The 25,509-nt window shown below is 41.2% G+C and overlaps 1 protein-coding gene across 1 annotated transcript in view; it reads left to right on the plus strand.

Moving 5' to 3' along the window:
* The window catches only part of TMX3 (thioredoxin related transmembrane protein 3), a 115,723-nt gene that overhangs the window by 56,146 nt on the left and 34,068 nt on the right, over positions 1–25,509 (plus strand). The window contains exon 9 of the mRNA XM_082258600.1: positions 7,126–7,192. Within this exon, the coding sequence (XP_082114726.1) occupies positions 7,126–7,192 (67 nt within the window). The remainder of the gene's footprint in view (positions 1–7,125; positions 7,193–25,509) is intronic.

Raw genomic sequence — 25,509 nt, forward strand, 5'->3', positions numbered from 1 at the left:
CATTGTATGCCCTCGAGTCCTCATGCAATCCTTGCGACTAAATAGCTTTTTTTTCTATGCTGAGATTACCATTGAGGTTTTTATAAGTTGCTATCATGTCCCCTCTCAGGTGTCTCTTCTCCAGGAGTCTACTCAATGTATAAACAGTAATATATCTGACTCAATATATAAACGGGTAATGCTGTCCAGTCAAGTCCTGATATCCTTGACTTGACAGTCTGGACCAGTCTTCTCTTCAAGGGAAGGGAGGTTTGCAAGCTCGCTTGAGATTGGCAGTAAGATAGTCTCTCTTTGGCTCTCCTTGCCATGATGTGACACAGCAAGAAGAGGATCTACTGGGGAAGAATTGTGCTTAAGTGAATGAAGTGCATAGTCATGAGTAAGACTGTCACACTCTATACATTTAATTATGGCTTTACTATCTTTTGCGAGATGTTCTGTAGTATCTCAATATTTGAAGCAAATTCCAAATTGCTTTAGTAGTTCTGCAGGGATTTTTTCTGCAACCCTGAGAGGATGCAGCTTCTTGTGAATTGAACATTGGTGATTGGGATCTTCTATTTCATAAGTAGCCACAAAAGTCCTAAGAGGCAGTTGCTCTGAAGGAATGTTATCAGTGTTATCAAGAGCATCAGAGGCGACTGAGAATCTGCTTCTATTGCTTAAAGTAGAACTATAGGCAAAACTATAAGCTTATAACTCCTGTCAGATTTTTTTTTTTCTGCCTTCTGTGTACCATTGCAGAGATTTCCATTCACTTCCTGTCCCATAGCCAAACAGGAAGTGAGAGGAAATCCCTGCAAATTAAGGAAATTCCTTTGGGACCCCCAGGTTACCAGAACTAGTGTCTCCATCGGAAGATTTCCCCTCTTTTACTTTTCTGGGGACAACCCAAAATCAGGGTTTTCTTTTATTTTCACTTTTAATGATAATGGTAAACAGGACAAATAGAAACATAGAATGTGTCGGCAGATAAGAACCATTTGGCCCATCTAGTCTGCCCAATATATCTGAATCCTATGAATAGTCCCTGGCCCTATCTTATATGAAGGATAGCCTTATGCCGATCCCATGCATGCTTAAACTCCTTCACTGTATTTGCAGCTACCACTTCTGCAGGAAGGTTATTCCATGCATCCACTACTCTCTCAGTAAAGTAATACTTCCTCATATTACTTTTAAACCTTTGCCCCTCTAATTTAAAACTGTGTCCTCTTGTGGTAGTTTTTCTTCTTTTAAATATGCTCTCGTCCTTTACCGAGTTGATTCCCTTTATGTATTTAAAAGTTTCTATCATATCCCCTCTGTCTCTTCTTTCTTCCAAGCTATACATGTTAAGGTCCTTTAACCTTTCCTGGTAAGTTTTTTTCCTGCAATCCATGTACTAGTTTAGTAGCTCTTCTCTGAACTCTCTCTAGAGTATCTATATCCTTCTGGAGATATGGCCTCCAGTACTGCGCACAATACTCCAAGTGAGGTCTCACCAGTGTTCTGTACAGCGGCATAAGCACTTCTCTCTTTCTACTGCTTATACCTCTCCCTATACATCCAAGCATTCTGCTGGCATTTTGTGCTGCTCTATTACATTGTCTTCCCACCTTTAAGTCTTCTGAAATAATTACTCCTAAATCCCTTTCCTCAGATACTGAGGTCAGGACTGTGTCAAATATTCTATATTCTGCCCTTGGGTTTTTACGCCCCAGGTGCATTATCTTGCACTTATCCACATTAAATTTCAGTTGCCAGAGTTCTGACCATTCTTCTAGTTTTCCTAAATCCTTTTCCATTTGGCGTTTCCCTCCAGGAACATCAACCCTGTTACATATCTTTGTGTCATCAGACAAACCTTACCATCGAGGCCTTTTGCAATATCACTTATGAAGATATTAAACAAAATTGGTCCCAGTACATAGAATAAATAGAGAGATTAAATCTCCCTAAAGGGAGCACAGACCGCAATAAAAACTGGCAGGTAGTCGAATCGCCCTCCACTTTATCCACAACAACAAAAAAAAAAACATTTTGCCTTTAGTTATAAACTTACTTTAAGACATAGGGCTCAATTCACTAAGAGTTAAAGTATAACTAAAGGCAACTTTTTTTTTTTTATTATTTTGGATTTTGGAATGGAGAGGGATTGGAATGCCTGCCAGTTTCTTATTGCTGTCTGTGCCCCCGTTAGGGAGATTCACGTTCTTTATTTATCCTGTTTACCATTAGTATTAAAAGTGAAAGAAAATCACAAAATTTGGTTTGTCCCCAGAAAAGCGATAGAGGGCAAATCTTCCAATTGGAACACCAGTTTCGGTGACCTGGGGGGTCCCCAGAAATTCCCCTATTTGCAGGGATTTTCTCTCACTTCCTGTTTTGGCTATTTATTCCAAAATCAATTGTTTAAAAGCAAACTAAATCTTTCGACTGACAATTTTTTCTAGAATATTCTAAGAATTCTAAAGAGACTTTTCTTATGAATTTTTGTTTGAAATTCTGTCCAGCCTAAAGGAGTTGTAAAGTCAGAAGGTTTTTATCTTAATGCATTCTATGTATTAAGATAAAAAACCTTCTGTGTGTAGAAGCCTCCCCAGCACCCCTTAATACTTACCTGAACCATATCTCTGTCCAGCGATGTCCACCAGTCCCTCGGCCATCTGAGACTCTACCTCCTGATTGGCTGAAACACAGCAGTGGCACCATTGGCACCCACGGCTATCAAAGTCAATCAACCAGTCGGGAGAGAGAGGAGGTGGGGCTGAACGACAGCTCCATGTCTGAATGGACAGACGGCATTGCAGCTCAGCTCGGGTTCCCCTATAGCTAGCTGCACTCGACTGAAGGGAGGGGCCAGGAGCTGCAAAGAGGGACCCGAGAAGAGGAGGATCTGGGCTGCTTTGTGCAAATCCACTGCAACAGAGCAGGTAAGTATAACATGTTTGTTATTTTTTATTTATTTTTTTTTAAAATCGAGACTCTACAATCACTTTAGGCTCCGTTCACATCTAGGCGTTTTGGGGCGTTTTTCTGCTCTAGGATCAGCTCTCAAAACGCCCAACAAGACAAATCCTATTCATTTCAATGGCCCCTGTTCACATCTGAGCGTTTTGACGCTGTATACAAAACGCCCAACGCTCAAAAAAGTACATGAGCTTCTTTTTGGGCAGATTACAGGCGTTTTCCATTGATCTCTATTCAATCTAAAAATGCCTGCACAAAAATCGCGGTAAAATCGCGGTAAAAAACGCCACAAAAATCGCGGTAAAATCGCGGTAAAAAACGCTACGCTCAGGTGTGAATGTAGCCTCAAAGCTGGGTACACACAGGCCGAAAACGATTTGGCAGGAACTGCTTGACTTTCAGCCCATGTGTTAAAGCTCCCTGTCTGACAGAAGCCAGTCTCGCTTCTGTCAAACTAGCATGGAAAACCAGCATCTGACCAGAGCTTGCAGCCAATGGCAATAAGACACTGCAGTTAAACCCAACATAGTTACATAGTTAGGTTGAAAAAAAGACACAAGTTCAACCAAAAAAAAAAAAAAAAATCAGTATTGAAAACCCAACCATACAATCCCATATACACAATCCTATACCTGCAGTTGATCCAGAGGAAGAAAAAAATAAACCCCAGCAAAGCATGATCCAGTTTGCTCCAGCAGGGGAAAAAAATTCCTTCCTGATCCCCCGAGAGGCAATCGGATATTCCCTGAATCAACTTTACCTGAAAAATTTTTAGTACCCATTTATATTATGTACACCTAGGAAAGAATCCAGGCCTTCTTTAAAGCAATCTAGTGAGCTAGCCAAAATCACCTCCGGAGGGAGTTTATTCCACATTTTCACAGCTCTTACAGTGAAGAAAACTTTCCGTATTTGGAGACTAAATCTGTTTTCCTCTAGACGTAAAGAGTTCCCCCTTGTCCTCTGTGTTGACCTTAAAGTGAACAACTCAACACCAAGTTCACTATATGGACCCCTTATGTATTTATACATGTTGATCATATCCCCCCTTAATCTCCTCTTCTCAAGAGAGAATAAATTCAGTTCCTCTAATCTTTTCTCATAGCTGAGGTCCTCCATGCCTCTTATCAGTTTGGTTGCCCTTCTCTGCACTTTCTCCAGTTCCCCTGATATCCTTTTTAAGAACTGGTGCCCAAAACTGAACTGCATATTCCAGATGAGGTCTTACTAATGATTTGTACAGGGGCAACATGATATCTCTCTCTCTGAAGTCAATGCCTCTGTTAATACAAGAAAGGACTTTGCTTGCTTTGGAAACAGCAGCTTGGCATTGCATGCTATTATTAAGCTTATGATCTACCAGAAAACCCAGATCCTTCTCTGCTATGGATTCCCCCAGTTCTACTCCCCCCTAGTATGTATGATGCATGCATATTCTTGGCCCCGAAGTGCATAACTGTATATTTATCAACATTAAACTTCATTTTCCACATAGTTGCCCAATGAAACAGTGCATTGAGGTTGGCTTGTAAGTTGGAGACATCCTGCAAAGAAGTTATTCCACTGCATAGCTTGGTGTCATCTGCAAAGACTGAAATGCTACTTTTAATCCCAGACCCTATATCATTTATAAAGATATTAAAAAGTAAGGGTCCCAGCACTAAACCTTGGGGTACACCACTGATAACTTTAGACCATCCAGAGTAAGAATTATTAACCACTACTCTCTGAATTCTATCTTTTAGCCAATTTTCTATCCAATTACAAAACCAGGTACCACCCCCCAAAAGAAATAAAAAATGACGTGAATAAGGAGGAGGAAGAGTGGATTTTTTTTTTTTTTTGGGGGAAGTTCTGCTTTAATTCCAGTGGCCACAAATTACTATCTTTACAATATAAGTGCAAAGAAATACCACTTCAAATTGTGCTCATAAAGTGCAGTATGCAAAACCACCTCCAACACTAATCTGTGTATACTCTTTAACACTCTGTGCTCCACATGTGCCACTATTTTTGCTCCTTTTCCGTGTGACTCCCAGGTAACTCCAGCATTGTAAGCACTCACCAGATATCACAGACCACTTAATTAATAAGAAGGTCAGAATGTGATCGTATTGCTCCTTTATGGATGCTCCAGAGGCTGCAACATCAGAAGAATATCACAGGAACATAAATGATAGTTTCACAGGAACAACAGAAGCAGATTGATATGCTAAAAACAAGAAAGCTCTCCTAGCATAGAGTGATTTAAAAGGATTTTTTTAAAATGACAAATAATTTTTACTTACCTGCTCCATGCAATCATTTTGCACAGAGCAGCCTCCATCCTCTCCTTCTAGGGTCCCCCGCTGGTGGTCCTGGCTCCACCCCCCCTCCTTCCAAGTGACCCCATAGCAAGTCACTTAAGACACATACTGTGATTGACAGAAGCAGGAGCCAACGGCCTCCATGGCTACTGAGGAGAGCGAGTGGAGAGAGCCGCTGCCCTCTTGCACAGCACTGGATCGAGATCGGGCTCAGGTAAATATGGGGGTAGGTGGGGATGAGCTGAAGACAGAAGTTTTTTTAACTTAATACATAGAATATATTGAGGTAAAAATGTCTTCCTGTTAGAACCACATTAATACCATTTATTAAAAACAATACAAAGAAAAGTATACACTCACTTGTTATTGTGCTTATCCAGCACTTAAACTGCATTTATTCTAACAATCAGGGAGCGCCGCTGCATCCCCACCGGTGTCAGCGTGCGTTACAAAGAGCGGAAGTGGCGGCAAAATAGAGCGCCACCCAATGCAATTCCTCTTTATTAATGGACTTCTTTCGGAGCTTCCAGGTATATTGGATTATACTGCTTTACAAGCTTGAAAACAACAAATTGTGATTACAGTAACTGACATTATGAGGTTGAATTACGAAGACGGGAGAGTGCAAAATCTGGTGCAGCTCTGCATAGAAACCAATCCGTTTCCAGTTTTTTTTTTTTTTTGTCAAAGCCTTATTGAACAAGTTGAAGTTAAAAGCTGATTGGCTGCCATGCACAGCTGCACCAGATTTTGCACTCCTGCAGTTTTAGTAAATCAGCCCCTAGATGTCACTACAGGGATAGTTTTATACATTACATAACCAGTATCAATGAAAGGTGATAGATACACATTCGGTGTTCCAGAACACTACCAACTGCCCCAGGGGTGCAGCATTCAGCAGTTGGTTCTGAGGCTGCAGATAATAACAAGTAAATCAGTGCTGTGTAACTTGTCTTTTTGCTATTTTACAAGGAATAAAACAACTTTGTGGTAATTTAGGGTTATTATGTTGCTGAGAGTAAAACTCGCTAAAAAAACTAGGAGGTATCTGAGGAGTGGTGTGTGGTTTAAGAATTATGCTCATCACTATGTCCCGATCACTATGACCTCCGCTACATGTGACTTGTCTGTCTTGATTACATTGTTCAGAATTCCTAATGTCCATATGTACCAGGTAGTGGTCTCCTGAGTTGGCGGTAGTTAGATTGGCAGTCACTGAAAAAATGTTGCTATGAAACTACTGGTCCACTATGTAGGGTAATTAATAAAACTAAAATGGTTGCATGCATAGCCATTCCTCGACTATAGGGTAATATATTTTAAAAAGGAAAAAAGTAATATATCATAATGCAAATTAATAATACAAACTATTCTTCAGACTCAAAAGCACTCCATAAAAACTCAAATATATAACCCAGTGGCTTGAAATAAAAAGGAGTAGGGCTGAGTTCACACATGCTGTGGCCGCGGCTCACAGCAGGGGGTCAGTTGCGTGTTTAGTCACCATTTCAGGTGCGAATCGAGTCTGAATTATTGGCCTAATTTGCACTTAAAACAGACCAGAAGACGCACAGGACTCTTCTGCAATTCGGACCATGGCCGCCCTTTCATTGAAAGCCGGTCACGCTCTCCTGTCATGCGAATTGGATGCGAGGAAGCCTGCATCCAATTTGGATCAGTGTGAACCCAGCCTTTAGCAATGCTATTGGTTCAATGTTGGTGCACAATGGAAACAGTCTCTAAAAATGACCATCGCCAAGTTTTTTTTATGATACTGTGTTAGTATTGTCTATTGATATTGTTAGTATGTACTGTACATTTGTATTGTAAGTACTGTTGTATTATTTTGAATATTTTTACTTTGCAGTATGTCAAGCTGAATGAAGTTCCTGCTATATTGGTGTTTAAAGACTCAACCTACTTTGTTTATGACGGTGAGTTTTTCTTGCATCTATACAAATGGATGAAATGCAGCAACTTAAATCTAACCAACTGATAGAAATATGGCAGCTGTCATTTCTAGCTTGTGCAAACCTCCTGGGCCTTCTTTGTTTTACTACTTAGTTGGCCACTACCTGGAACAAGCGTGTGCATATCTGGTATCAGGACAGCACATACATAGTTTAAAGCATTGGTCCTCAACTCCGGTCCTCAGGGCCCACTAACAGGCCAAATTTTAAGTATTACCTTGGAGATATGCAGACTAGAGTACTGCAATCACTGAGCAGCAAATTATATCACCTGTAATGTATTTCAGTTATCTTGCAAACCTGGCCTGTTAGTGGGCCCTGAGGACCAGGGTTGAGGACCACTGGTTTAAAGGATAAATTCACCTATTGGAACATGCTAGATATTCCACCTGTATTTAGAGTGGAACATGTTATGATGTTCCAGCAGCTGCAGCCCCCCCTCCCAAGTGACAGAGAACAGACATCTTTTCTAGGCGCCCTCCTGGCTTGCTTCATTCATTCAAAGAGTTCTGTGAATAGAAAACTACAAGTACTGACAGCCTTCGCGGCTGACGGCTTGTAGTTCTCAAACTACCATGGCACTGTTGAGCGCTCTGGTTGTTCATTGTCTTATACTGTCAGTGTGTATCTCCCTTCCCGTACAAGGTATGAGCAGAACGATACAAAGATTAGTCTGCCGGAGTCCTGCATGGCACCTGCAATCTGCTGATCAGGGGTGCAATACAATTGTTATAAATTGAGTTGCAGTTCAGTGAGTACAGTGAGTAAAATAAGTATTTGATCCCCAAGCGAAACATGACTTAGAACTTGGTGGAAAAACCCTTGTTGGCAAGCATAAAGGTAAGATGTTTCTTGTAGATGGTGACCAGGTTTGCACACATCTCAGAAGGGATTTTATTTCACTCTTCTTTACAGATCTTCTCTTTATCATTATGGTTTCTTGGCTGTCGCTTGGCACCTTGAAGTTTCAGCTCCCTCTATACATTTTCTATAGGATTAAGGTCTGGAGTGGCTAAGCCATTTCATGACCTCAATGTGCTTCTTCTTGAGCAACTCCTTTCTTGCCTGGGCAGTATGTTTTGGGTCATTGTCATGCTGGAAGACCCATCCATGACCCGTCTTCAGTGTTCTGGCTGAGGGGAGAAGGTTCTTATACTAGGTTTTACAATACATAGCCCTGTCCATTGGCCCCTCAATGCGGCACAGTGGGCCTGTACCTTTAGCAGTGAAACAGCCCCAAAGCATAATTTTTCCACATCTGTGCTTGACTGTAGGGATGGTATTCTTGGGGTGATAGTCAGCATTTTTCTTCCTCCAAACACGGCAAGTTGAGTTAATGACACTCAATTTTGGTCTCATCTGACCACAGCACTTTCTCCCAATCCTTCTCTGAATCATTTAGATGTTCATTGGCAAACTTCAAACAGGCCTCTACATGTGTTTTCTTGAGGAGGGGGACCTTGCAGGTGCTGCAGGATTTAAATCAATTGTGGCGTATTGTGCTACCAATGGTTTGTTTGGTGACTGTAGTCCCAACTGCCTTGAGGTCATTCACAAGCTCCTCTCGTGTAGTTCTGGGGTGATCCCTCACTTTTCTTATGATCATCCATACTCCATGAGGCAAAAGCTTACATGGAGCTCCAGTCCGAGGGTGATTGATAGATATTTTATATTTCTTCCATTTGCCAGTAATCACTCCAATGGTTGTCTTCTCACCAAGCTTCTTACTGATAGTCTTGTAACCATTCCAGCCTTGTGCAGGTCTACAAGCCTGTCCCTGATGTCCTTTGACAGCTCTTTGGTCATGCCCATGATGGTGGGTTTGAATGGAAGAAAGAGATTCTGTGGACAGGAGTCTTTTATACACATAACGTGTTGTCGTTAGGAGCACCTTCTTAAATTGGCAGGACTAATCTGTGTACCACATGAGCACATACTGTAGCCAGTCTGTGGGAGTCAGAATTATTGTTGGTTGGTAAGTGATCATTTCCTTATTTTACTCACTGAACTGCAGCTCAATTTAGAACATTTGTATTACGTTTTTTTTTTCTGGATTTTTGGTTGATATTTTGTCTCTATCATTTAAAATACACCTATGATGAAAACTATAGACCCTTCATTTCTTTGTAAGTGGAAAAACTTACAAAATCTGCAGGGGATCAAATAATTGTTTTCCCCACTGTAACAAGCAAGGGGTTCAACTGTGCGTTTGAGAGTGTGTAATGCGTTTAATTAAAATCAGCATGAGAAAATATTGAAAGATCTAAAGCACAATTTTGTACAAAGTAATCTTTATCACTCCTGAGTGTGCCAGTTTCTCCTTCATTTGTGCCCCCATGTTCACCATTCCAGAAACTGCAGCTTACAATAGAAGGCTATATTAACAGTCAGTGCTGACAATCTAAAAAGCAGGAGGCAGGAATACTTCATGACAAGCTACAGGCTTGCAGTGACAATGCTGATAGTAACACCCAATGCAATCTCTTCTCTGTAATGCAAGCAGGCACATCCTTCATTAGGGTGACAATGCTGTATTGAATGCAGTAGCAGCCAGCAGTGTTGTCATCTCATCATGGTAGCATCAACAGATATTTGCCAGACTTAAAAGGCAGAGTGAGGGAAAACTGTAAGGTCAGTAGCACATATTTTTATTATTTGAAGGCTATAGTTCTACTTTATTCTTTTTGTTACACCTCCTTAGTTACAATTTAGAAAATACTCCATAATCTCAGTCCTTTTAGGCATGTGTTTCAGATTCTTGCAGTTTAGTGATGCAGACTGCGAATGTTTCCTTGTGATCATCCTAAATGGAAACTTGATACTGTTGAAATATTCCTTAAAAACGCACACTGATTGCTATATTCAGATATTCAAATATCCTGTAAATTTCAGGGCAGGATTGAGAAGATATAATTGAGGGCTTCACCTCTTAACCACTTAAGCCCCGGAAGATTTTACCCCCTTCCTGACCAGGGCCTATTTTGCGATTCGGCACTGCGTGACTTTAACGGACAATTTCGCGGTCATGCGACGCTGTACCTAAACAAATTTGATGTCCTTTTTTTTTCCCACAAACAGAGCTTTCTTTTGGTGGTATTTGATCACCTGTGCGATTTTTTGATCATGCGCTATAAACAAAAAAAGAGCGTAAATTTTGCAAAAACAACAATATTTTTCAAATTTTTTTATATGAAATTCCCCCCCAAAAAATGTAAAAATCAACATTTTCGGCCAATTTGTTTTATGCTACATATGTTTGGTAAAAAAAATTGCAAAAAGCGTATTTTGATTGGTTTACGCAAAAGTTATCGCGTTTACTAACAAAGGGAAAGATTTTTGTCATTTTTGTTGTTTTTTTTTTGCGGGACTGCGACATTGCGGCGGACAGATCGGACCCTTGACTGACATTTTTGACACTTTTGGGGTTACCAGTGACATTACTACAGTAACCAGTGCTATACATATGCACTGTTACTGTAAAATGACACTGGCAGTGAAGGGGTTAACTTTTTGAGAGGGAGGGGCTATGTGTGTCCCTAGGGGCGTGATTCTAACTGTGATTGGCTGTGGCTTGAGGTGTAGGAACAGTGATCAACGGTCCTACATAGTAGAACCGTATGATCACTATTTTTACACGGGAGAATGACAGGCGGCTTGTTTACATTAGCCGCCTGCCTTTCTCCCGCTCTAATGGACGATCGCGAGTGACCGGCGGACATCAGGTCCGTCGGTCACACGTGCGGGGGGTCCGTGACCGCGCCTCCGGCGCCGCGTGCTCGCTCCCTAGACCCTCACAGGCTAGCGATGTAGTACTACGTCGCTTTGACTGTGAGGGGCTGACCGCCGCAGTAAATAGTCGTGCGGCGGTCGGCAAGCGGTTAAGTTATTTCTGAGGGGCCAACTTAGCAAAATGTTTGCCTATGAATATTTTGCAAAGGTCCAGCTTCAAAAAATTTATCCCACTAAAACTAAATTGTGTTCTGAATGCTATTTGGTACTTTTTTTTTTGTGCATATTTTTGGTGTGCATCTCTAGTTAGCCTTTCAGGGATCAAACAACGGACATTGCAGGAAATTCAGTATGCAATTACGGACAACTGAAAGTTGGAGTTTTGGCCAGCTCCGCTCTGCAATAGAACACAGTGCATTCGCCTCATTGACTTTTTGTGAGGCACTTGCATTGTAGGATTGTATATGTGCATCTGCATGTAAGAGGTACACACTAACTCTCCTTTTCAGAAAGATGGTATTTGTGTATTAAAAATCTGAGGCTTCTATATGGCCTTGAGGCATGGTATTACAAGCATAGGTTTATGTTTTTCAACCTTACATAAGTATTATGTTTGTGTACTGTCTACTGCTGTCAGATTTACTTTAACATCTCAAGCTAAATTTTACTTTTAATTTGGGCATGGCTATATGTAACGTTTCTATGGAGCCTTTTGCTTTGTAACTTTTCTTGTTAACACATGATAAAGCAGGAGATTTTACATTAGCACTTTTTATTATAAAATAAAGAGGAACATATTCTACACCACAGGAAATCATTTGTTCATTCTTTTATTGCCAACATGACTTTTTGGTGCTTGCAAGCCCATAACAATACATGGAATACTAGAATACAAATTTTCTTAAATAAATGGAGATGTGACCAACCATTCCAACAGTAATTTACCAATTGGAAACATAGAAAATATATTATAGTACATAATATATTATAGTAGTAAAACAAATAAATTATATAATAAATATTTACTGATAACAAACTGAAATAAATACTTGTAAATAAATATTATATATATATATATATATATATATATATATATATATATATATATATATATATATATATATATAGGTAATGTAAACAAATTACTTGATTTGCTAGGCTGCAACCTGTGTTTTTTGCTGTAACAATCCTTATTTTATGCCATGTGACTTGCTGTTTTTTGATTTAATGGCTGAGCATAACAGTTTGCTTTAATGGCTGCGCATGACAAAGTGATTGTAATTGATCGGTGAACTAAACATTCCAATGTTAATGGCAAAGAGCTGTTCAGATTTGTTCAGACCAGTGTACCAGCCCCCTCAGCAGGCGATCTTTCTGCTGACCTCTGATGAGCAGGTGGATGACAGGACCGTGTCCCCTCCACTGATGCAGAGTGTACACAGATACAGCCTGCTATCCTCTATGGGCTGTCAGATTGAAATGGACCACCTGTCTGTTTTCATCTGACTGTCATCCCATCTTATCCGCTCCGCCAGACAGATGGGGAATGGATCACCAGCCGTCTGTTTTTAGGGGACAGGATGGGATGTCGACTGGCATCAGTGGACACCTGTCCATTGACATCCGCCCCTTCGTGGAGAGCAATGGATGGTCCACCGGTCTTTTGTAATTAAAGCTGAATCCCAATCTACTTCTAAAAATGTAAAAATATCCTTTCAGCATCTTCATCTCCTTTGTGTAGTAAGGCTCTAATACTCATTGAGTCTAGCGAGTGTAACAGAGAAGCGCCTTATTCCTCACTTCCTAGGCAGCAGGCACTCCCCTCTGTTCGAATCCATTTCTGAAATGTGAGAGGACTGTCAATGTTCTCAGGGACAGTGCAGGACTAATAATTCTGCATTGTACGTGATGACGTAGAAAAGTTGGAAGCGACACAACCCACAAAGACAAGTGCATTTGCAGGAACGGTCAACCAGTGCAGGGGAAACCAAGGGATGCAAGGAATAAGGTAAGTACCTGTCTTTGTCCTAGCTCTCTAAACGTAACAAGCTTTTTACAGCATTACTTTAGAATGAAGATGCTAACAAAAGGACATTTTTTTTAATGTTGCCCAGAGTTCAGTTTTAACATATTATTATAAATTCCAGCTTACATTTGTTGGCAGGTTGAGTTTCCCTTAGGGGTTGCTCCTCCTATGTGATAAGGGGATCTGGGAGTTCCTATATAGTGGGTGGAGACATTGGCTTGGGGGCTTCTGGGTAGCAGACAGAGAGAGGAGAAGAAGTCCTGTTCCAGGGTTTGTGTTCTCCCCCTCGAGAAAGGGACTGAGTTTGGTTCCCTTTCTTTGGAGCTTACTAGAGGGAGGATGGGTACAAGGACTTAACAACAAAAAGACCAAAGAAGGAGCATTAGAAGGAGGGAGAGATCGGTGTGCCCCCCTTCCCCCCCCCCCCCCCGAAAGATCTGCTTGGTCTATGGGAGAAATTAAAGACAGTGATGGAGAGAATAGGTATGCCCGTATAAGCTGAAAGACACAAGCTACCTCATGTTATCAATAGTTCATTGTTGTCAAGCCAATATTTGGGTTTTCCTAATGCCAGTATTTTTTACTCTACCATTGAAGAATTATTTCAGTACAAGAATTTTTGTCTCAACAAGAAGCCTCTGTGAGATGGATTAAGTGCCAAACATAGCCAGTGCCTGGGATGTGAAGTGAGAGGTGTGTTTACTAGTGCAAATCTGTCTGTACTGGTCCTGGAAACTTATTTGTGGACAGGGTGTGCAAATACTACTGGGGACGTGGGGGTTAACTGTCTAAGGCCTGGAGGATGGAAATTCTAGGTCTAAGGCTACCATCTATGCATGTAACAGTAATTAAGAAAACCCCCCGGCTAAAAGGGATAATATAGCGCTTGCTGGTAAATGCAAGTAGGAATAAAATATCAATCTAAAAGCATAAAGGTAAAATATATGCCCTTAAAATGCACAGTATGACAGTATGTATAAATATAAATAAAATAAATAACAATAGTGCCAGGTGAAGTCCAAAGTAGTTCAAAAGTGACTATGTGATAAAAAGTCCAAAGAAAGTGCCAGGAAAAAGTGCCAGTGCTTGGTGCTGAATCCTCCAATGATCCAGGAGATCCAATCACAAAGGTGACTTTCAAAGGAGAAATAGGATGTAAACTCACCAGATGTGATGGGTCTCAAATGTCGTATGACAAAGAGACCAGTAGTGCTTTATGACCATCCAGGTCAGGGAAAAGGTGACTGCTGGGCTCAGGTCCCCCTAGACCGGGATTCTCCAGGTATATGGATCGAGTTCCCGAGGTCCTTGGAGAGGGGTGTTGTTGCTCCTGGCAACGCTGCTGCAGATAAACCAGTAGCTGTGGTGGAAAATGTGAATGTGTCACAGCTTGAGACTTTAAGGGCATATATTTTACCTTTATGCTTTTAGATTGATATTTTATTCCTATTTGCATTTACCAGCAAGCGCTATATTATCCCTTTTAGCCGGGGGGTTTTCTTACTTAATCAACCATATCTATAGCAGCTGCTCCGTTATTTATATTAGTACACATCATATTAGGCACTCCTAGGCGCGAGGCATATTCTCTGAATATATACATCTACCTAATGTAACACTTATGGTTTGGGCGGTTTGAACTGTGACACCCTGCAACCTGTATGTAGAGGTTTATCCTGAAAAATTTGCCATAAAACGTGTCCTGAATATTCCGTTGCAAAAATTATATAAGAAAGTGTTGCCTTCATCAGCAACAGAACAGCTGTAGTGCACAAAGAAGAGGTAAGGTAAGAGGGCCACATATGGCCAAAGAAAACATTGACATCCCTGGTCTGGCTCGATTTCATATCTGTGCAGTTTTCGATTGGTGAGTTTTACAGTACGTTTTGCTGTGCGTTTTGCGTTTTTGTACATGCGATTTTGCCGCAACTTGCAGTATTTATGCTTTTTTTTGCCTGTCTGTTGTTGGGCGGATTTCAAATTACAGATCATGGCAAAAACGCACTACATGCTTTTCTGCAGCTTATCTATTGAAGTCTTTGGAACCAAAAAGCTCAGTTTTGTGTTTTAAAAAGTCCCTTTCCAAAAACGCAGCGGCTAAAAAAAAGCATAGATGTGAACGTGTCTCATAGAAAACCATGTCAAATGGACTGTAGTGCGGTTCTGCAAAACGTACCAAAAAGGCATAGGAGTGAACTGAGCCTTAGGAACATATTATATGCAGCTTTTACAAGTATAATCCTATAATTACAAGTATGATCCTAATCATTTATCACTGAGATACTCCGTGTTTCTAATGGCCCTTTTACTACCCGGTTTAAGTACCCGCCCTTTGCTTCTACTTAAAATGAAATACTGTACCCTTTTGTAGATTGAACCTTTAATCATTCTGATGAATTGTTCCCATTTCTGTATGGTATGGATGACCATGAGTGAATCGACCATCTATTGGTTTTCATCTCCTATTTGAAAACATTGGTAATACCATATGAAAAATATCATATCATATTTTTTTAACCTGTAGATCCTTTCCAGAGGTGCTATTCTGCAAATATAAAACAGTCAGAAAATATATAGTATAGTTTTCTATAAGTACTCCCTAGTAAGGTGCATATAGTTTTAAATGTCTCAAGTTTTCAAATGAAGGACACCGCTTCCATTTACAGTTTTAAATGTACCATTAGATAGGAGAAGGCATTTGGAGGATCCAAACTCCAGACAATTGCTTTTTGGACAGAACCTTAAACTTGTACTTTGATCAGTTGTCATGAATCGTTAATGTTATGCCTCGTTATACAGTTTCTAGGATTGTTTGATCAGATGTGTCCTCTGAGTTGTAGACTGCCTTATGTCAGATGAGTCCATAACCATTTCATGTGCATGGACATTGTCAGTCATTCAAGCCAGTAGAAGAGGGGTGAATCGGAGAAGTATACCCCTGGGTGTCTCTTTCCCATCATTCCATTAGAAACGTCTTTAAAAATGCACACGTTTCTGTTACTGGTACTAGGATAGATGGGAGGCAGTCAAGTAGTACAACCATCTCATCCTCTTTAACAGTTTTCTCTGACTGCGACCTCTCCAGATAAAACCATTTAATTTAGGCTTAGGTAAACCATCTAAACATTTTTTTGTGCAAAACAACAATAAAGGAGTCACTTAATGACATGGGTTGTGAAGGTGACAATCCAAGTTTTTCATAAACATTTAATAAAATTTGATTGAAGATCTTTCTAATAACATCTGAATCGAATGGTCCTATTTCTGGTAAAGATATAATATAGGAAAGTTTTATTCTGTTGTTTATGGTGGTTTCACGTTGTGTGTAGTTTTGCGGCAAAACAAATTCAAGTGTCTTGATGGTCTCGATTAGATCCTCGTTTGGGCTTTCGATTTCTATCTTTAGGTATTGACGCATGGTGTTTTTCATATGGACATACATCATTTCTTTGCAGGTCAACCGTGAGCTAAAATGTAAAATGTTACAGCAAGTATTAAATAAACCTGTCTTGTATATCAGTTTAGCCACAATATATCCTATAATACTGGAGGCTTATTTTTTTTTTTTTTGGCTAAGGATGACCTGTTAGCCATCTTGAAGCTCACATAAAGTACAGCAGTACGCCCTTTTACCATCTGTAATCGCTGACAATAACCTTAACACAGGAAAAGGGGAATTCCAGCTCTGTGAATAGTGATGTATCTATGTCATCATCCATTAATCATTTTACACGTCAGCTATTAGCCTGTTGACTGTAAACACTTTGTCGCTACTCACAATACCTGACTCATTGTCTTTTTTTTTTTTTTCTTTCGTTCATTGACTGGCACAGCTCCTGATCTTCTTAACCATTGGGTTATACTGTCCCCTACAGGAGTAGGACACTAGGCAGAAAAAAAGTCTGGCTTCACCTATGGGCAGTCCCAGGGGGTATACTCCCTTTCTCTGATATACGTTTCTTCTGCCTAGTCAGGAGTAAGGACCTAGTTCCTTGCTGGGATCTCTGGTCCTGCGGTGCCTGGTTTCTGCTGGCTGGTGAATCTGGTGGGGTTCTCACCCTCTCTGCTGAAGATTGATTGAGTGCTCTGTTATGATAACTGGGAGGTGCTGCCAGAGCAGTGGGGGTTGTCCCTTAGCAGTGTTTTTACACCTTTTTGTGGGGTCCCCCAGGTGACTCATGGAGTCTTTGGAGCACATCTCCCCACCTGATCCCCTCTCTGAGGCTGCAGGGCCCTCAGGGTCCCATCCATCCATCAATGCACTGATGGCGGTCCTGGAGTCCTTTGTGTCCCTGGTGGAGGTGGTTTTTGGGCGACGGGCTGGCCCCCCACCTTCCCCTGCCTCATCAGATCCTGACTCTGATTTGGCCGCCGTGGACGTGGGTCATCCTGCTGGGTCTGTGACCACGCGCCCTGAATCCTCAGATAATGAGGAGGATTCCTCCACTTCTGCAACCGCACATGAAAAGGCGTTGGTGGACACACTGGTTGTATCTGTGCTTGAGACTTAAATTTAGAGAACGCAGCTGTGGCTGTGACGCAGGCGCAGGTTTCCTTTGGCACTCAAAAGCTATTCAGAGTGCAAAGGTGTTCCCTTTCCCCTCTTATTTTGACAGAATTGTCACTAAAGCGTGGGGACAACCAAAGCATCCCCTTGGGGTCCCTAAGCGAGTTACTAGGTGATATCCCTATAAGGAGTCCCTTCTTAAGAACTGGACTGTTCCACCGGTGGTAGACCCTCTGATTTCCAGATTAAACAAGGCAACCATGATTCCGGTTGGAGATTCCCAGGACTTTAAGGTCTTTTCACTGTTCCCACCCCAGATGTTTAACACTGGTTTGGGACGTCCCAATGATTAAGAAGATCAAGACCTCTGTCCGTCAATGAACGAAAGAGAAAATTGGATTTTTGACTTACCGTAAAATCCATTTCCATTTTTTTTATGACAAACAAGTTTTTCTATTGTGTACTAAAAAATTGTTTTATGTTCCTTCTATATTGTTTGTATAAATATATATATATATATATATATATATATATATATATATATATATATATACAGTAAAACCTTGGTTTGAGAGTAACTTGGTTTAAGAGTGCTTTGCAAGACAAGCAAAATTTTCAAATAAATTTTGACTTAATATACAAGCGATGTCTTGATATACAAGTAGTCTCAAGTCACAGCTAAGTATAAAAGAGAAGAGAGGCGCCTCTAAATGTAGAAATATGGTTAAATTTAATGAAGGTACAACATTTAGCAACTCACGTGGTTGATGATTGGAACAGGCACATCTAAGGATGCAGGCATCCGGTGTAAAGCTGTCCACATAGACCATCCTCCGCACCGACATCTACATCATCCCTTCAATGCTGCCCCTCGCTTTCAGATCGCTTTACTGCAGGGTGGTCTTCCCGGTCAAGATTACAGACTGGCAGCAGGCGGTGCAGAAGATAGTCTATGTGGACAGCTTTACCCCGGATGCCTGCATACTTAGATGTGCCTGTTTTATTCATCAACCATGTGAGTTGCTAAATGTTGTACCTTCATTAAATGGAACCATATTGCTACACTTAGAGGAGCCTCTCTTCTCTTTGATACCCTGTAGCTCCTGCTGGATTTTGCTTCCAATCCCCTTATGGAAGCAGCCATTTGTGGATGGACATTTTATGGTTACACAACCTATCGCAATGCTATAATCTTTTTATATGGACTATAAACTGAAGGACATATAAATAAAAGGTTTTGAAACGAATCATCTGAGTTTCCATTATTTCTTATGGGGAAATTCGCTTTGATATAAGAGTGCTTTGGATTACAAGCATGCTTCCGGAACGAATTATGCTCGCAATCCAAGGTTTTACTGTGTATATATATATATATATATATATATAAAAGTAAAATGATGTTAAAAAAAAAAGGTCTATTTTTTCCAAATTGGCAAGTGACCAGTTAAAAAAAAAAAAAAAAAAAAAAGTTTTTAGTTTAAAAGGTAAACATTGTATCCTATGACCTTTTGCTCAGTTATAATGACACTAACATAGTGTTTTTGGTGCTTTAGGGTCCATTCATGCTGGTGAATTGCGTAACTTATGTGAGTTATGCTGTGTGTTTCATTAAGGTAGGCCATTTTATTTGGGCTACCAAAACCCACATCTTTTTTTGTGAGGTGGCACACCACAACACAGAGTAGCGGTTTACTGTGTACTGTAGTATAACGCAATGCAGGTGCATTTGCATTTGGTTCACCAGTAAGAATTCATGGCTCTGCATTGCACCAGCAAGTATTTCTGCACTGCACCAGTATAAATAGATCCCTAGAATTTGCTGTAGCCAACATTGTAATCAAAACATAAGCCTCATACAAGCTTCAGCAGAAGACAATGTAACCATATTGTTGCAAGATTTAATACTTTTAAGTGATATTAAATGCAAAATAAAAAAAAAAAATAACAAACATGTCCTACTTGCCTGCTCTGTGCAGCAGTTTTGCACAAAGCAGCCCTGATCCTCCTCTTTTCGGGTTTCCCGCCGGTACTCCTGGCCCCTCCCTCCAGTCGGGTGCCTCCAGAGCAAACAACTTGCAATGGGGGCATCCAAGCATGCACGCTCCCGAGCCACCGCTCTGTGTGTCCATTTAGAGGTGGCTCGGCCCTGCGCCTTCTTTCTCCTTTTTGGTTTACTGGCTATGATTTTCTGTCCCAGCCAATAAGGAGGGAGAGCTGCAGGAGAGCCAATGCTCTTGTGCACATCGCTGACAAGAGGGAGCTCAGGTAAATATTAGGAGGGATTGGGGAGGCTGCTGCACCCAGAAGGTTTTTTAGCTTCATGCGTTGAATGCACAAAGGTAAAAAAAACCTTCAGCCTTTAGAACCATAGATAATCTTAAAGGATTTTGAATCGTTGACATAGAACTGGCATGCAGCAGGTAAGCAAGAACTCATGAATACTTCAGGGTTCAGGCAGAGTGCCTCAGGGACTATTGAGGTCAGAGAGACCCGAATGACCACCAGAAATCTAGCATTTTCAAAAGGAGATCAGTAGTGGCTTCTTTTTCTCACTATAAAGTATGTATTTCAACACAGTTCCTTTCATAGAATTCTTAATCTGGCTGGCAACCAGTCAAGGGTGTTGAGAATTATGTTTGATGATAGTTAGTGTGCAGTAATCCGTAACTTCTAGCTATATTTAATTGTTCAGCAGAGATGCTAGATCAAGTAAAGTTTTTTTTTTTTTTTTTTTTTTTCTGTTACTGTACTTTAATTGTTTTTGCTTAATCTGACAAAAAAAAAAAAAACAGGAATTTTGAGTTTCGTTACATGACGGTGAGTTGAATCGACCACCTTTTTTTTTTTTTGTTCATTTTTAATGGGTTCTGTAAGTTTTTATTCTGCCATTTTTGCTACGGAGTCTTGATCCTCCCTTGGTTTATTATCTATAGAATATACTAAATGAAGAATCAGAGTAAAGGGTGGGATGCCTTCAAACTGACTTACTTATACTGAGCACATCTGGGTAATGTCGTACAGCAGACCTGAATATTCTGATTAATTGTAAAAAAATAAAAATAAACCTGCAGTTTAGGTTTATGATAGAGTATTGTATGAAAGCACATTTATTGGTACTTTATTCCAGGATCCTTTTCTGTTTAGAAAGGAACCTGTCATAATTGTGCTTATGGCTCACCTATGAAAAATTTATATTTGCTCCATATTTCTCTCTGGGGATGATTGTAGACCCTAGGAGTTAAAGTGATAGATCATCCAAGCATAGGAGTATCCCATAACAGAGCCCCATAGCTAAAGCCCAACTGGGGGCTCAGCACTGTGCCCCTGAAGATCCGCCAAAGCTCCAAAATGCAGTAAATGAGTCAAAACTGGTCTACACATGCATGTGAATTATAAAAATTTCAATGGCTAAAAGGTCCAATATGCTATACATTTAAATGATCATATAGGCTAAGAAGATTCTACTCTAGTTTCATAACACAGGGTCAACTGCAATAAGTAAATCTATGTCAGCCTATCAAACATTTTCTTTGCCAACATAAGTGGGCCAAGGTTCGTCAGTACAGAATTTGCGCACCGCACACGGCATTGAGATTGTGGAATCTTAAAGTATCTAATTTAGAAATAATAATTGCACTTAAAATGTAAACAGGGACACATTGAGATCTAATAATTATGTTGTCAATGCTGTTTTACTTGACTGTTTGACATGTAGATATTACTGCGAATATGCAAAATCTGTTGCGTGCAAATAAATAAAGATAGATAATTTCTCCCTGATGAATACATGTTGCTGTGTTCAGAGACTTAAACATGAATATAGCTCCTATTTATAAGAAGTAGTATCAATTCTAATTTACTTACTACAAACTTCTAACATTCAAATCTGCTTATACAGGTAAAGTGTACTTACCAGATAAAGAAGAATATGATCAAAAATAGGGCCAAAAGAATTAGAAATAGAACAGGCCGACCATTTCCAAGTGCCATTCTAATTAGCTGTTTCTGCTTCTGGAGAGTTTCAGTCTGTTGGAGAACGAATAGCTGACTATTCGCTGAAGGATTAGTGCAGTGGTATTTGTAGGTGGAATAGTGTCATTTGCCTGGAATTCACCCATTAGGTAAAGAAAATGAAAGTGAAAGTCACCAGACCTGGGAGAGTATAGCTAAGAAGGAAAGTAAACCCGGCTCTATTGTGTTGCATCAAACGTTATTCTCTTTTCCAGCTCAAGAGACCATTTATTAAAAATTTACAACACATCTAAAATAAGGCAAATAGAATGCTGCTTGCCTCGTATATATAATATTGATATGCTTAAAATGTTCATAACATGTTCATAAATGGTGTAGTGATGAATGGAAATTTCACTAGTCACAGTGATTTCACTTGAGTAAAATAAAGGCTTTTTGCTATGGATAACTACTTTGCACACGTACGTTAACCACCTCTGGACCGGAAGGATTTTCCCCCCTAATAACCAGGCCATTTTTTGCGATTCGGCACTGCGTTATTTAAAAAAAAAAAATTATTTAAAAAAAATATTTTTTTTTACATTCTGCTATATAACATTCCCCCGGTTCTAGCATCGCTATGTCAGCGGGGGATTTGCAGTACTGGGCTACCTGGACGACCTCTTGCGAGCAGTGTCCTCTGATGCCTTGAGTACATGAAGATCACTATACAGACCCTGAAGGAGTGTGGTTGGCTTCTAAATTACCAGAAGTCTGCTCTGATTCCGTCCAGGAAAGTGGATTATCTGGGTCTGACTCTGGATTAAGCTCTAGCCAGAGTGTCCCTTCCTCTGGGCAAACTTCAGAAGTTGCATGCTGTGATTCATCTACTGCTGTCCAGCAGGTGGTCCTCCCTCTGGACTTGTATGTGGGTGCTGGGTCTGATGGTTTCTACCTTCGAGCCGGATCCATACAAGGTCCCTTCAAAGGGAGATCCTGGTAAAATGGGACAAGTATCTGAGGTCTCTGGACAATTAGATTCAGCTGAGACGGGAAACCAGGGGGTCCCTGATCTGGTGACTTTGCTCTCCCGCTCTTCGGCAGGGCAAATCCTTTCTCCCTTTGTATTGGACAGTGGTCACCACGGATGCCAGTCTGTCCGGGTAGTGAGGTGTCCTAGCTGACCTAGCTCCATTCAGGGTTGTTGGACGCTAAAGGAGTCCAGACTGACGATCAATGTCTTGGAACTTCGGGCAATCAGGCTGTGCCTGTATCACTGGATAGATGGACTCTGGGGGCTCCCGATACAGATCCAAACAGTGCCACGGTGGTGGCTTTTTACAATCACCAGGGCGGAACAAAGAGTGTGTTGACAGCCCTGGAAGTAGCCGGAATCCTCCAGAGGGCAGAATGCTTAGTTCTGGCACCCCTCGCCGTACACATTCCATGAGTGGAAAACTGGCAGGTGGACTATCTTAGCCGGCAGGCGTTGGACCAAGGTGAGTGGTCCCTTCATCCAGACGTGTTTCATCAGATGTGTCTCTGGGGGGGGAACTCCCCGAGGTAGATCAGTTGGTGTCTCGGCTCCTCTGGCGGATGCCACAGATGCTCTGGTGGCGCTGTGGGGCCAGTATCGTCTGATCTACACCTTCCCTCCTCTCAAGCTTCTGCCACGGCTTTCGGGCAGGATCGAGGCTAAAGGGATTCAGGTCATTCTAGTGGCCCCGGACTGGCCTCGCCAGTCTTGGTACGCTGACCTGGTGCGATTGGTCACCGACGTCCCTTGGAGACTGCCTCTCAGAGAGGATCTGCTGTCCCAAGGGCCGATCGTCTATCCTGCTTTATAGTCGCTGGCTTTGACGGCCTGGCTGTTGAAAGCAAGGTGCTGAAGGATAGAGGGCTGCCTGGTTTGGTGATTCCAACACTATTGAAGGCCACGAAGTCTACCCATAGGAAGATTTACCATCGTACATGGAAAACGTACATTTTGTGGTGCAAGTCAATTGGTGTTCACCCTCGTTCTTTTTCGGTGGTTCGTATTTTGAACTTTCTTCAAAGGAATGTTGAGCAGAAATTGGCCTTGAGTACCATCAAGGGCCAGGTGTTGACTTGGCTGTGTTCTTTTAGCCACCCCTGGCCACGCACTCCTTGGTGCGTACTTTTATTCAAGGGGTTAGACATCTGACTCCACCGGTGCGGTCTCCTCTACCACCATGGGATTTGACTGTGTGCTTTCAGTTCTCCAGAAGCCTCCCTTTGAAAATATTCAGGAAATTCCCCTGCCTACACTGTCCCAGAAGGTGGCTTTTTGGTGGCTATCCCCTGTGCTAGCAGGGTGTCAGAGCTGCCAGCGTTATCTTGTCGTATTCCCTATTTGGTGGTCCACAAAGATAAGGTGGTATTTGGCAGCCATGGAGTCTTTTCCAAGGTCAGACTCACTTTTTGTGATCACAGACGGGCTGAGAAAAGGGCTGTCCGCTTCTTCTGCTACCATTTCCAAGTGGATCAGACAGACAGGGACTCGGGCCTATTCTATCAAGGGTCAGGTTCCTCCTTTCCCTGTATCGGCGCAGTTTGCTCAGGCACTTAGTGCTTCTTGGGCCTGCCGTCAATAGGCATCAGTGGAGCAGGTTTGCAAGGCGGCCACTTGGTCGTCGGCGCACACTCTCACTAAATTCTACAAAATGGATGTGTTGGCATCTATCGATGCTTCCTTTGGCCGAAAGGTTTTGCAGGCTCCTGTTTAGAGGGTATGTTCCTTGTTTGAGGGTGTATTGTTCAGGTTGGGCTCCATTTTTTTTTTTTTGTTGAGCTTCTGTTTGCCTGGGTGGCTATTGTGTTTAGCCTTGGGATTTTTTGTTGTCCCACCCCTCATGTTTGGTACTGTTTGGGTATGTCCCTATAGTTCTGAATATGGAGAGCTGTGTCCGTCAATGAACGAAAGAGAAAATATGATTTTTGTTCTTACTGTAAAATCAAATTCTCTGAGTTCATTGACAGACACAGCACCCATCCCTCTATGGAGTTTTGATACTTCTGACATTGCTTGTCACTAAACTGAAGGCCTATAGCAGAGAGGGGGATGTATACCACTTAGGATTGCCCATAGGTATAGCCAATTTTTTATTTTTTTTTCGGTCTAGTGTCCTACTCCTGTAGGGGGCAGTATAGCCCTATGGTTCTGAATATAGAAAGCTGTATCAGTCAGTGAACTTCGGGGAAATGGATTTTATGAGAAGTACAAAAATCCTTATTTTCATCCGATAATTTCCGGCAGCTACAATTTTGGTTCATCACTATTGGATAGGTTTTATAACAGAAAGTCAAAAATTTGGTTTTATTTATTTATTTTTTAAATTTCAGTCTTTTTTTCTTTTAGATAGCAAAAAATCAAAAACCCCAGTTGTGATCAAATACTACCAAACGAAAGCTCTATTTGTGTGAAGAAAATGATATAAATGTAATTTGCGTACAATGTTGCATGACCAGGCCAATGGCCTTGTCAAAAAAGGGTTGAAGTGGCTAAACTGAATAGGTTGTCTTGCAAGGTGAGGGTTTACATATACCACCTGTACTTTAAAACTGAACTTCAGGAAAACAGTGAGGAAATTGGGCCCCCAGTCTTCCTCCCAGGTTGAGTCTTTGTCCTATGCATTAGCTGGGCATGGATGATGTAATTCCCATACATCCGCATGGGAATTGCTTTGTCTCAGCACATAGTAGAGCAGAGACTGTACATTGAGCTACACATGCACAGCTCCGTGTACACAAAAAGAAAAAGGGCTTTTAAGCAGGTAGGAGTATCTACGATGGAAGAGACTTAAGCAGCCCATAGATGAGTCCTGTGTTTTTTTTGTTAAACCAGCGGGTTGAACAAAAAAACAGACTCGATAACCCTATCCACACACTCCCCCCACCCAATCAGAATACACTGATTAGTGCTGCTGGCTTTAGCTTGCAGTGCTTATCTAGCAGGGAAAATGGAACAATATGTTTTTCTGTACAGCCAGGGTGCTCATGAATGGATCAAAATTTGGCCAGTTCAGCAAGATTTTGATCCCTGTATGG

Source organism: Pelophylax lessonae (assembly GCF_965119305.1).
Source record: "Pelophylax lessonae genome assembly, chromosome: 5".
In the NCBI taxonomy this organism is placed as follows: Eukaryota; Metazoa; Chordata; class Amphibia; order Anura; family Ranidae; genus Pelophylax; species Pelophylax lessonae.